Raw genomic sequence first — 15,076 nt, forward strand, 5'->3', positions numbered from 1 at the left:
TGGATATAAAATAAAGTACAATGTATGCATTAATTAAACAATGCACCGGTGATACCTTAAAAGAAGACAAAAAAATTTGGACACACATTCTTGATTTACAAATGAATTCTGAGAACTGTGCAGTGTTCATAAATCATGAGATCGCTGTACTAAGATTCAAAAACAATGTGCTTAAAAGTGTGAAAAAATAATCACTGCTAAACATCAGATAATGTGCCCTAAAAAATAGGCAATATATGCATGCACATATATGAAAATATGCACCAAAACACTATTATATGCAATAATATTTTTACCAGTTTAACACAATTAACTGAACTACAGTAGAACCCAGATAAGAAATTCCTGCATAAGTTTTCCCCAGTTAATTCCCAATTTTTACTCTATATATTGTAATGTATTATTTTCCAGGTTAAGAAGTTTTCCCACATAAAAAGTATATGATAAAGAATACACAGATACTGATGTTTTCCCATTTAATGTTTTTTAAATATAGAAATTCTTTATTTTTATATTAAAAAATATTAAACAATATAATAATTTTGGTAATTAAACAAGTTAGTGCATAGCATAATTTTAGTTTGTATTAAACCACTGAAGTAGGTGAAAAGTGCAATATCAGGGCAACTTGTTGTGAATGCCTTCTCAACAAATTACCCTGATATTGCTCTACCTCCAATAAACAATGCTTCATCAGTGGAGAAGACTAATGTTACTTATTCTCGACAGGTACCACTGAAAATCCACTGGCGAAGCATTGCTTATTCGAGAATTCACTTGCAAAGTGCTTATTCAAGGTAGTGCAATATTGTTATTATTATTATTAGCCATATAAAATGCACCAGCCAAAAAAAAAAATTTTCTGAATTACCCTGAGAGTCGGGACCCTGCTCTAGTGATGTGCCAAGCCCATACTCACCAGATGTGAGCCCCTGCAGTTAAATATATGAGGGAAAGTTGTGAAGGCATTCACAATATAAGATGTAACAAAAACAATGCCATTTCGCCTACTTTGGTGATTTACTATGAACTAAAATGATACTACACACTAACTTGTTTGATTAGTGAATTTCCCGTACTCAGAGGCTTCCAGTGTTAAAACCTTTTTTAGTATAAACGTTTTGATATAATGGAAGTGACATATTGCAATTATTTCCATCAATATCCATAATTGAAGAGTTGACCAATTGAAGCATTTGCCGTTAAGTTCTGATGGTTCTGAATGATTTAATTAAATAATTACTGTATTTCCCCATGTATAAGATGCACCTTAATTTTGGGGCCCGAAATTTGAAAAAAATGTATTACATAAAGTTATTGAACTCAAGTTTTATTCATACAACTCATCACTGTCAAAACTCCCATCCATTAGCTTGTCCTCATCTGTGTCTGATGACGAATTACTGTCTTCATATATTGCCTCGTCCTCAGTTCCATCTATGGCATTTGAAATGCCACACTTCTTAAATGACTTGTCAACGATCTCAATCTTGATATTATCCCAGGATCTTTTCACCCAGGTACAAACTTCTCCTATAGTTGGTTTCTTCACTCTTCCTGCTGGTGTCAAATTGTTCCCAGAAGACTTCATCCATTGGTTCCATTCGTCTCTCATGGCAACTTTGAAGGGTTTGTTAATGCTGACATCAAGTGGTTGGAGCTGGGATATCAAGCCTCCAGGTATGACGGCAAGTTTTGTTTTTTGCTCTGCAGCAATCTTCTTTGTATTTTTTGTTATGTGTGCCCTGAATTGATCAAGCACCAATAGGGCAGATTTGCGTAAGAGCACACCTGGTCGCCTGCACCAAACTTTCTCAAACCAGATCTTCATCCCATCCTGATCCATCCAACCCTTGTCATGAACGTGGACAATCATCGAGGAATGTCTTTTTTTGGCATTGTTTTGCGTTTGAAAATCAGCATAGGAGGCAGCTTGGTTCCGTCGGCACAACAAGCTAGAACAACTGTATAATGGCTCTTTTCGTGTCCACTTGTCTTCACAGTTACAGTTTTCACCCCTTTCTTATCAACAGTTCCGTTACTTGGGACATCAAATTGAAGGGGACTTCGTCCATATTTGCAATCTGTTCTAACTCAAATTGATGTGTCTTCCGACATTGAATGACAAAACGATGAAATTCAAGGACCTTCTGCTCATAGCTTTCAGGCATCTTTTGGGCAAGTCTGGTGCATTTACGCATGCTTAGTCCATTCCGTTTCATGAACCTGAAGCACCAATTGTGTCCTCCTTTGAAATCAGTAACTTCTTTTTCATCAGCAATTCTTCTTGCCTCATGCTGAACCATCTTTGTGGACACAGGAATTCCAATTGCCCTTTGCTCCTCAATCCATATCATCAATTCCCTCTCTAAATCAGGCCATTTTGCTGACTTGCCTCTAATGGCCTTCTTCTGCCGTGGCATTTTCAGTAGGGTTTCTTCTTCCCGTAGCCAGTCTCAGATTGTTTTCTCAGTTGGAGGAGGACCAAACTTACGTTCAGCAGCACGATTTCCATTCACTTTTGCAAACTGGATCACTTTTAACTTGAATTCAGCACTGTACGAAAATCTTTTCTGAGCCATTTCTGGGCAGAACGTGGCAAAATATAACGTAATATACCGGTAACAAGTGCAAAACAATGAGCGCAAAGACAACAAGCGCGAAAAAGTGGGAAATGCAAGTAAAAAAAAAAAAATCTACAACCACTGTATAAGACGCACCCAGTTTTTAGACCCCAAATTTTTCGAAAAAAGGTGCATCTTATACATGGGGAAATACGGTACGTAGTAATTAAATAATTACCCAAGGGTGGTAGTATTTGCCAAAAATCCACTGGCGAAGCATTGCTTATTCGAGGTAGTGCAATATCAGGGCAACTCATTGTGAAGGCATTCACAATATGAGGTGTAACAAAAACGATGCCATTTCACCTACTTCGGTGATTTACTACGAACTAAAATGATACTATGCACTAATTGTGAATTTTAGTGAATTTTCTTGTGAGATTAGTGAATTTTCTGTACTCAGAGGCTTTCAACGCTAAAATCTTTTTAGTATAAATATTTTGATGCAATGGAAGTGACATATTACAATTGTTTTCATCGATATCCATAATTGGATAGCGTTGACCATGTCAAGCATTTGCCGTTAGGTTCTGAACAGTTCTGAATTACTTAGTGGATTTGCTGTGTCTTGTTGTAATTGTGACCTTTTAAGGCATATTGAAAGCTGAATTTATAATACTTTAAAGAATAACCATATTTTTGTCTATCTACAGTATTGGCCCTAATTATTCGTTCCTCCTTGGCAGTTTTGTTTTAACACTACAAATATTAATTTTTAATTATATTATACTGATTATATGAGTATCATAATTATTGATTAGATTTATTATACTAATTATAATTATATTATTTTTTTCAAATTTGAAGGGTTATAGTTGGAAGGATGAACTCCAAAGGAGTTCATCCTTCCAACTTAGTAATGAGTATAATAAACAGAATGTTAAGCAATTAGAAATCATCAGTTTAAAAATGTTTCCCCATAGGCAGAGTAAACTATTTATAAATTCTGAAATAGTACTTAAAAATGATCTTTAACTTATGTATGTGTTTTCCCTCCTAAGAAGTTCTAAACCTCCACTCCCTTGGAAAACTTATCTGGGTTCTATTGTATTTTATTGTATTCAGTATTTAAAAGTAACAAACTGAAATAAAAATTTTAGATTATGGATAATTTACAACTCGCATTTTTACTTACTGTAACCTTTGTTACAGTAAGTAAAAATGTACTTATATTTTTCAAAGTGTTCCATTGTTAATTTATGACATTTATTACCCAGAATCATTTTAAAAGCAGAAAACAATCTTTCATTGAAAGATTGTTGTTTTCCACTTTTAAAATTGAGAGCTTTCAAAGCCTGTACTTGAGATGGAAGTTCCTATTCCTTTCCATTAACAAAGTCATCTATTTTCCTTAAAATACAAAATTAAGTTTTTTAAAACATTAACAAACTTATTCATTTATTTTATTTTTTGTCTCCTCTCCAAGGATGGTTAAAATTTGTAACTGAACTTTCTCTACCTCTTCAACCACACTGTTCAAAGAATGTCTCTTATGCTTCAAGTTCAAATCCCGAGAATTGATTTAGCTCCCAGTGAAACTAACTTGTCATTTACTTTGAAGAGAAGACAATTTCTTAGCTTTTTTTTCATCACAATCAACAAATCTCAGGGTTAGACTTTTTGATCATGGGCAAACCTGTAGCAGTTTCAAGGTCAAGATCAATTTTGTGCAATAACTGCAATTTTTTTAAACGTAGATATATGATTAAAGAAGCCTGTGTGCTCTGGATTCATTATTAATATCAAATTACTGTTGCTCAGAGCGAAACGGATACAAAAATAGATTGTGACAAGTTTAATAATAGGAAAATATACATATATTAGATTAGATACATACAAATAAAAGCTTTCGGTTGTTTTGTCAACCTTCCTCAGTTAAACTGACAGTTAAGAATGGAGCATGAGGGCGTATTGGGTGTACTGCCAATCTTGTACGTAAAGTGCGTGATTGATTGTTGGATGTTGAAGCCTGTGACTGTGATGTATGCGGACGTTGCCAGCGTTTGTCAATGGACAGGATTGCTGTTTCGGTGATAGGGTGGACTTGACATCCACTGTTCCTGTTCACTGAGGTATTGGAGCATTTTATGTTTAACGACTCTAACCAGGCACGTCGCCGATAGTGGCGGGACTTATCCACAATCACGACATAGCGTTGTGGGTCAATGTCATGGTGGGTTGCCCAAACGTGTTCGGCAATAGCTGAGTGCTCCACATCCGCTAAGCGGATTGCGCTTTTGTGTTCAGAAAGGCGTTTTTCAAGCTGTCTCCCAGTTTCCCCAATGTGGCAGCTAGTGCAGTCACGGCAAGAGATGCAGTAGACCAATCCGCTTTGTAGTATGGTGGGGACAGGTGTTTTTCCCTTAGAGATGAGGGATCGTAATTTTCTGCCTGGGAGTTGTACGCATTTTATCCCATGCGATTTTAAGATTCTACAAACCTGTTGTGATAGGTTTGGGTAGTATGGGATAAAGGCGTTCGTGGCTGAGTCATCACCTTGGATGTTTCTGTTGGTATACGTGGATATAGTCATACAGGTTATGACTATATCACACAGGTTATGACAATACAGGAAAATTATCAAATTGCATTTGGACCTGATCCTTATTTTAGTTAGCAGTGAAAGGAGCCGAAGGAAAAGCTTTTGTAATTACTTTGATATTAATCTTTACTTCTGAAATAGTTTTGGCAAAATATTCATCACAGATACTTCTGATCTGGTTCCTTTTGCAACAGGTTTTATTTAGCAGTAAAACTGAGAATTTCCATTAAAATTTTCCAAAATATTTTCTGACTAATTTTCAAAATTTCTGTTATTTTATTTTTTTTAATTTTTACAAAACAGAAAATATCAGGAGAAACTGTTTCTCAAAAAATGTCTCCAACAAGCTCAAGAACAAAAGAAGCAGTACAGAGTTCAGCAGAGTGATGAAAAACCAGCTGAAAGTAAAGCAAACATGCAAACAATTGCAAGACAGGAAGAAAGAGATAGATGAAGTGAGATTGAGAAGAAAGATTTGCAAATAGAGTGGCTAATAAAACTGGTGAGCAAATCAAATTAGACTTCAAAGTAATGCTGAAAGCCATACAAGAAAGAGTGAATCACAGATAAGAACAACAAGAAGTGTCCATAGTTGACAACAATTATCAAATTGCATATTTAGTCATTTTATTACCTGAGTCTGTCCACTGACACCTTAGCTAGATGAATAAGCCAAGGAAAAGGTTTTTGTAATTACTTTGATATTACTCTTTACTTCTTCTCTAAAACAGTTTTGGAGAAATAAGTTTTTTTAGAAAGCAAAGGAGACAGTAGTAGTAGTGGCATGTGATGGAAGAAAGCAAGTGTATGAGCTTATGCAGCATCAGCCAAAAAAAAAAAAAAAAAAACAATCACACCATTCCCTCCAAATGCCTGTCCAGTTCCTCCTTAAATTTATTCAACCTATCAACTTCCACAACGACAGATTGAAGTTTGTTCCAGCAATTAACCACCCGCTGGCTAAAGGCAAATTTCCGCACATTTATTCTACATCTGTACTTTCTTAATTTGAATTTATGCCCCCTTAGGTTTGTAATCTGAACAAGTGGAAGGACCCCATCAGAAGATCAAGCAAACACAAAAACAACATATACTATATGGCTTGGATTTTTCGAAAACTTAATGAAGTATCACTTAAACTTCAAGAGAAATTAATTACGGTGATAAACTGCAAATGTGTATTAAAAGCCTTCACTGAAAAAGTGGAAATATTTGAAAGCAATTTAATGAGAAAACAACTTCATGGTATGAAAGAGTTAGCTGAAATCAATGAATCTCTCACTGAGAATGATCTTAAGAATTATTCAGATCATTTGTGTTCTTTAAAAGGTGAAATGAAAAACAGATTTTCAAATTTATTTTATTTTGAAGTGAAGTCATGGATGTTGGATCCAATTGGATGCGATGCCGGGTCTGCTAGTGAAGAAATTCAAGAACTCACTGAATTAAAATGTAACAAAGAATGCAAATATAAATTCGAAAAGGTGGAATGGCTGAGTTGTGGGGATCAAAAACAACAAAACTTCTTTAACCAACAATGTGGTCTGAAATGGCCAAAGTACTTCTTTGTTTTCCAACATCTTATATGGTTGAAAGTGGTTGTAGTTCAGTAAATAAAATATTAACAAAGGAAAGAAACAGAATTGATATGTTCAAGAGAAGAAATTAGAATTAAACTTACTAACATCATACCAAACATTGAACTTTTAGCTAAGAAGCATCAGGCTCTGGGATCTCATTGAATAAAGAGTAAGTATAAAGTATTTTCTTATTTAAAATTTTCAGGTGGAGATTAGGGAAAAAAAATTGTCTAAAAAAGCCTTTAGGGGGTGATAATTAAAAAAAAAGGTTGAAAAACACTGATGTAGTGTAACGTATAAAATTGTGTAACATATATAATACTTGGTGTAAGGTATGATGTAAAACTTGACAGAGTAAGATGTATCGCTGCATTTAGGAATCTATTAGTTTAGTGTACCACTGTCAATTAATCAAGTAATTTTCAATGATGACAAATTAAATTGTATTTAAATGGAAAACATGCCCCAGAGTAGAGCAGCAAAGTAGCAGGAGTGCTGTGGCTCGGGAGAGAACCGAAGAGGATGATTCTCCTACGAATCATAGCCTAACAATATGTGCAACTTGTGCTACATTTGCCAATCTTTCTGGAAAAGGACATGATACAGTCAAGGGTGATTGATGTCTTTATGTGTATTCAGAGATCGTGAAGAAATTAGGCACCAACTCAGCATTCTGATGGGCATTTATGACAGTTTGAAGAGTAGAGCAGAGTAGGGTAGATGCCTTTGAAGGAATTAAAATGGGGCTCATCACAGTCTGAACTGCCCACTCAATGCCAGAGCTCACACTGGTGCATCAGGCAACACAGCGGCAATCTCCAAGGCAGAATGCACTGGACCCACAGGAGGTGGTTATTGTTGGCAACTCTACTGTCAGGGAAAACCGGAAATATATTGTGCAAGAAAGACTGGTGGAATAGGACCAGGGTATATTAGTATTAGCATTAGTTGATGCATGTGATGCAAGAAAGCAAGCTTATACAGCATCGATCAAAAAAAAAACCTTCCCATTTCACCCATCCAGTCACTACAAATGTTTGTCTAGTTCAGCCTTAAATTTATTTATGTAATCAACTTCCACAACAACAGATGGAAGTCTGTTCCAGCAATCAACTACCCGCTGGCTAAAGGCAAACTTCTGCACATCTATTCTACAACTGTCTTTCCTCATGTTCATAATCTGAGCAAGCAGAAGAATCCCATCAGCATTGAGCCTGCTCAAACCATTCAAGGCCTTATACACCTCAATCAGATCACCTCGCAGGTGCCTACTCTCCAGACACCACAACTTGCAGAACTTAAGTCATTCTTCGTAAGAGCGCCCCTTTATTCCTCTTACCAATTTTGTTGCCCCACTTTGTACTTGTTCTAGCAACTCTACATCTTTCTTAAAATGAGGCCTCCAGACCTGTACGCAGTACTCAAGGTGTTGCCTGACCATTACCTTTTACCAAGGGATAATCACCTCCTTGTCTCTGCTAGCAAAATTACTATATATATCAGTGACAAGACTCCATGATCTGGTCTGGCAATCTCTCTGCACTGCTCAGAGTACTTCATATCTGACTGCACAATTACCCCCAGATCTTTTTCATTCTCCAGTTTCCTGAGTGTAGTACCACACAGTTGGTACATTTCTTTTGGGTTATTGCTACCCATATGCAGTATTTTGCATTTATCAATGTTAAACTTCAGTTGATACTTCTCAGCCCATCTGCATAACTTTTCTAGATCCTGCTCAGTAGCATACTGTCTTTACTGTAGTTAACAACTCTGCCAACCTTTATATCATATGCAAACTTGGACATTAAGCCTGATATACCTTTATCGATATCATTGATAATTACCAAAACAACAATGGGCACAGCACCGAACCCTGGGGGACTCCACTAATAACATTAGTTCACGAAGAGCAGTATCCATTTATTACCACTCTCTGTCGTCTCCCACTCAACCATCCCTTTATCCATTGTAGTAACTTGCCTTTTAATGTCATACTGCTTCAATCTCCCCCACCGAATATCTGCAAGGGGCAAAAGTAGATGACGTTGTAGAGCAGATATCATCTTTTAAGGGCACAAAAGGTGATACTATTCTACACATTGGTACTAATGATATTAAGAGGAGGTGAACAGAGGATTTACGGAACAAGTACAGCAGGCCCCCGTTATAACGCAGTTCGCTTTACGCTGATTCACTATAACGCTGTTCATATATTATAATCCGTATCTGACTATAACGCTGTCACAAATCACTATAACGCTCATTTACAGATTGCATTTTTGGCATATTTAACGAAATCGTTTCATTTGATTGAGTCAATAGCTTGAAAATGAATAGCAAAACAGCATTAAAACGTTTCCCATGCCGACTTGAGAAATTTTCCCACGCTCAGTGAAATTTTCTCGCACGCTAATTTAATTGCAGTACAGTCACTTGTTACGTAGTTCTGAGATCAACATTTTAAAAAATGATCAAGTATATTGCTTGTAATATTTGCGTTATATGCATTTATCCGAAGTCCAGTCATCACTCAGTACAGTATTAAGACATCGTGCATAACAGACAGTTTACTTGAAAATTGTATCATAATTAATGCAACCAATGCAGTTACATTTTCGAAGAGTTAATAATGGCCAGTAAGAATGAAAAAGTAACAACGTCTGGATGCAGTATGAAGACTATAAATGTAAGAAAAAGACTGAATTTGAAAATTAAATTAGACATTTTGAAGCGAATCGATTCCGGTAAAATTATGGCACACATCCGATTCCGGATGTGTGCCATAATTTAGGACTTGCAAGTTTAACTACAAGATCAATTATAAAATAAAGAATTAATTTTAGCAGCCGGAAAGATAGCTGTTCCACTGCAAGCAACTAGGGCTAGGCCGGCTATTAGGATTGAAATGGAAAGACTTAACTAATTTTATTGAAGATAATATCCAGTGCAGAATTCAGTTAAGTTAAATATTATAAAAAAAAAAAAAAAGAGAGAGAGAGAGAGATTAGCCAATATAATGATCTGAAGAAAACTCATCTTAAAAAAAAAAAAAAATGTGGAACCATTTAAAACTAGTAAGAGCTGGTTGAATAGATTTAAAATCCAGGGAAAAGCCGCAAGTGCAGATCAAGGAGCCGAAACTTTCAAAAAAGAACTTGTTAAAATTATTGAAGATGGGTATTATGTGTTATACTTATCAACAAGTTTTTAGCATAGATGAAGCAGGACTTTTGTGGAAACGAATGCCTAAAAGAAGTTTCATATTGAAAGAAGAAAAAACATGCAAATTTTCAAAGAGGCAAAGGATCGGTTGACTTTATTGTTGGGTGGTAACGCTGCGGGGGATTTAAAATTAATACCCCTTTTAGTTTATTTGGAAGAGGGCCAAAGTTCAACCCAAAATCGACACATTTTTCATGATTAAATTTATCAATTAAATTAAATTAATTAAATTCATGATTTTAATTGGAATTTTAAGTTTAATTTTGATACGTATGTAGTTACCACATAATTATATACGTATGTAATGCAGATTATTTTATATGTACAAATATTTGAATATTAAATATTTTGACCGACATTTGTGCATCTTTTCACTACCGTTTATTATTGATTAGGAAATATCCTATGGCACCGACCACAACTCACAAATACATATGTTACCTTATGAGAATGCGGCGCTCGCTTAGCGCGGATTCACTTAGCCCTCTGTTTTTCAGGAACGAATTATCAGCGTTAAGTGGGGGCCGCCTGTACAAGGCAATGTTGGGAAAAGATGCGAGATAGGTTTGAATTTGAAAGTGTCTGCAATTCTGTCCAAACACAAGAGGAGGGAAAGATGTTGAGAACCTTGTCAATCAGTTTGGCCCTGGAGAGAATATGCAAGCCACATGGGGTAGAATTTTCTCCTGTTAACAAGTTTATGCTTGTTAACAGGAGAGACTGTTTTTACAAAGATGGGATACACTTAAATAGAAGGGGGTGCCAGAATATTTGCTGATGCTATTGAGGCGGTGTTAGGTGGTTCAGAAAACTGCTAGCTTGGGGGGGATTCACAGACTAAAAGATTAACAGTAGCTGCAGGCAGAAGCAAAAGCAATTCTTGCACTGCTTCTATTGTAACAAGCAGCAGCCTGGAAAGCAAGGTACTGTGGATTTCAAGGACTGCTGGGAGTCATCATTGAACAAATAAATACATGGGCTGTGTTAGGGTAACTAAGAGTAAAAAAAGGTACATGTATACCAGGGGTGGCCAACTTAATTTGTGATGCAATCTACTTTTTCCCTTCAAAATGTACTGCGATCTACCATCTTAAAAATTTCATTGCACATTGTTAAAAAAGTTAATCAACACTAAAAATGTTGTTTATTAATTTTAAAATTAAATACAATTCAGAATTATTTTAAATTTGCACGTATTTAAATTTTTAATTTATGTGATGTTTGTGTCTTCGTGTCATCTGCCAAGCTTTCAAAATCAGGAATATACTGTGATAAAGCCAACCGTAAAGAATCTGCTGTAGAGCAATTCTTCGTCTTTTTTTGTTTCAAATACGAAAAGGCCGATTCACATAGATATGTGGAACCAAAACAAGAATTTAAAAGTTCACTGCACTTTTTTACAATTGGATATTTTTCTTGGCAAACATATTTCTAAAAGTCTTTTTCATGTCTTTTTCAGTCTCAAACATGTTGCTATAGAAAACAGTCATCCAATAAACCCACAAATGTCTTGCTAGTGTGCAAGTGACCAATCCACAATTTCCAGTCAATATCTGGAAAGTTAAAATCCCCCATTATAAGACATTCGGATTTACTGGCCCACTCTATTTCTCTGCACAATTGCTCATTATACTCATCAGATTCATTAGGCCTATAACACACACCTACCCTCATTTTTCCTTTGCCAGTGCTTATTTCACACCAAACAGACTCAACACTGCATTGTCCACTAACATCAATTGGATGCACTTCCTTTGATTTTATGTGTTTCTTAACTAACAGCATAACCCCTCCTCCCTTCCTGTCCTGTCTATCCTTCCTGTAAACATTGTACTCCCCAAATTCCAGTTCTGCACTGCTTACATCTGTGTGACACCATGTCTCTGATATCCCAACAATATCTGCCTTTGATGTCTTGACTTGCACTTCAAGCTCAAGCTTCTTTACCAAATTTATTACCTCTACTCCTAGCATTGGTGTATATGCAGCTGTTCTTACTCTTAGTTACCCTAACACAGCCCATGTATTTACTTGTTCCACTACGACTCTCAGCAGTCCTGGAAATCTCCATTGCCTTGCTTTCCAGGCTGCTGCTCATTCTAATAGAAGCAGTCCAAGAATCACTTTTACCTCTGCCTGTAGCCACTGTTAACCTTTTAGTCTGTGTATTCCACCCAAGCTAGCAGTTTTCCAACTCACCTAACACTGCCTCGATAACATCAGCAAATATTCTTGCACCCTCTCTATTTAAGTGTACCCCATCCCTGTAGAAGCAGTCTCTCCTGTCAACAAGCACAGACCAGGCTGAAAAAAATTCTACCCCTTGAGCCTTGCACAATCTCTCCAGGGCCGAATTGATTGACAAGGCTCTCATCATATACTCCCTCCTATCGTGTCTGGGCAGAATTGCAGACACTTTCACATTCAACCCTAACTCACGACTTTTTTTGAACGTTGACCTGTACTTGTTGAGTAAATCTGCAGATCTCTTATTCTTAATGTCATTGGTTCCAACATGTACAACAAGATCACCTTTTGTGCCCTTAAAATATGATATCTGCTCTACATCATCAACTTTTGCCCCCGGCAGACATACCCTCTGCCATATCCTGGCAGACATATCCTAGTAATGATGTAAATACACTAACTAATGTCATAGTTTAAATTTTACAGTTTGAGGCTTGCCCTAAAATATTATTGATACAGCAATATTTAAATATGTAAATCATTATTTGATTACACCATGTTTAAATTATATTTTAGTGAACTGCAATTATAGGATGGTTGTTTAATTGTCAACAGAGAAACAAAAGGTCAGATTATCTTGTGAAGTACTGCTGTTGAGTCATAAGTTGCCTAAACATGCTGAAGACCAGGAAAAAGTTTTATATCAATGTTATGACTAATTTTCTCTGGGTTATTTTTAATTATTAATTGCAACATATACGTTTTGTTACCAAAAGAAATTTGCACTGAACCGTTTTGTGGGAACAAGAATAATTTTCATATCAAGCAATATTTTTCTGTGTCATCCATTTCTTGTTAAATGAATAACCATATGCAGCAGAACAAATATGGACTTTTTATTAACCAGTATTTCATTTCTGTATCCACTGTCATATTAACTGGTTTCATATGTAATAAATGACTAAAAGGCTACATTATAATTTTCAACAACAGTAACAGTGCCAGGCTTGGAAAATAAACTATAATAGTTTCTTAACTAATTGATTAAAATATAACCAAGATTATTCAAATTTATTAATAACAATAATTTTATGAAAAGTTAATACTATAGAAATTTATATAAGTTACAAAACATATACAAACCTGAAACTGGCATAATAAACCAGATGCAGTCCTAGACAGTAGTTTTTGTCTTTTAGCATTCCACAAATTGGAATTATATAACTGTTTGCTTAACTAAACAGAATAATAAATTAAATCAGCTACTAATTCACTATGTAATAAAAATATGCTAATTCAACAAAAAAAAAACAGAAAAAAGAACAGTTACACAGTGACTATAAGTATCATAAAGGAACAAGGATATATTTGATTTTCCACTTGAAAATATATTATTCTAAAATAACAGTTACATAACAAGAAATACCAACCAATATGGTCATTAAAAGGCATAAAACTAATACAAGTAGCTAAGATCTGAAATTACAAGTATTTGAGAACAATGAAATTACAAGTATTAAAGAACAATGGACTACACAATATACCTAGAAATTATAAATTTTAATAATAGAAACGACATACCTGACTTATTTTTTTCTAAAGTACTTCTAAAATTTGAAGTTGTGCACAATTAAAATTTCTTACAAAGCTATGAATTTTTATGCACTGAGAATTACTACATCTCCTTCCTTCAATTTATAAAACATACTGGTACCCTACTGTCGTATACTTCAGAATATAAAATGCAATAATAATACCAAACAAGATTAAAAGACAAGCTAAAATTTTAAATTTTACTATCTAGACTGAAGCCAGATATGACTTTGACTAAATGTCATTTTCATGGACTGGCTAAACTTCAAACAAATGAAAGGAAACTTTAAAATGACATCAGATGAGAGATTATCATGCATGAACTCATGTGACCAAAAGTCCAATAGTAAGTATACATATTTTGCATTGGTAGACCACAATGTATTTTCACTTTTCCTGCAGTAGTTGCACTCCTAATTGTAACAAAAATGGTGGTACTACACCTGACAGATCTAAACTTTGTTTTTAATCTCTGGAAAAAGTTTATGGGTTTTTTGAATTCTGCTTGGAGTATACCAATATTTCATCATTTCTTAATGGATTTCAAATACTTATTGCATGCTTTTTTTTTAATAAAAAATTGTTTTTTACATCCTTTATTTAAAAAAAAAAACATCTTTTGTTTCCAAAACAAACAAAAATTAAAAAAAAAAAAATTCTCTTGAAAATTTAAAAGTAATAAGCATAAAATAAAGATGAAGCTATTAGCCTCTTCCACTTACCAGCTGTTATTTGGTTTTTAGGAGCTAATGCTCCTAAAAACCAAATAACTAAGGCCATATTGCTCCGAGAATATGCGGTGGTCATTCCCTGACCTTTCCGCATCCTCCACTTACCAGCTTAAAATATGTGAAATGCATGAAATTTAAAACATGCACATATATTTCCGCTTATTATATACATAAATAGTTTTAAAAAATTTTAAAAATATACGTATATTAGATGATATTATTGACTTCAATTTTTTTTTTTTTTTCAAAATTAATTTCAAATTTGGCATGCCATGAGACGCATGAAATCTGATTATTGTGCATGTCACTAACTCTCTATCCCAAGTGATTATCACTTTCAATTTTTTGTTTATTATCCAAAAATAATAACAAATATATCAAATAAATCTTTCAAAAAGATGCAGGTTATGATTGTTAGAAACCATTAATAAACAGAATTATTGAACGAGAATAATTATGTAGTAGTAGTAGTAGTGGCATGTGATGCAAGAAAGAAAGTGTATGAGCTTATGCAGCATCAGCGAAAAAAAAAATTACAAAACAATCCCCTCTAAATATTTGTCCAGTTCCTCCTTAAATTTATTTAACCTATCA

General features: G+C 34.8%; 1 protein-coding gene across 1 annotated transcript in view; it reads right to left on the minus strand.

Annotated features, from left to right (window-relative positions):
- Nucleotides 1-15,076, minus strand: part of LOC150086919 (uncharacterized) — a 290,440-nt gene that overhangs the window by 56,232 nt on the left and 219,132 nt on the right. The window contains exon 10 of the mRNA XM_090372322.1: nt 13,302-13,394. Within this exon, the coding sequence (XP_090228448.1) occupies nt 13,302-13,394 (93 nt within the window). The remainder of the gene's footprint in view (nt 1-13,301; nt 13,395-15,076) is intronic.

Source organism: Mastigoproctus giganteus, chromosome 4, assembly GCF_048544385.1.
Source record: "Mastigoproctus giganteus isolate SK-2022 chromosome 4, ASM4854438v1, whole genome shotgun sequence".
Classification (NCBI taxonomy): Eukaryota; Metazoa; Arthropoda; class Arachnida; order Uropygi; family Thelyphonidae; genus Mastigoproctus; species Mastigoproctus giganteus.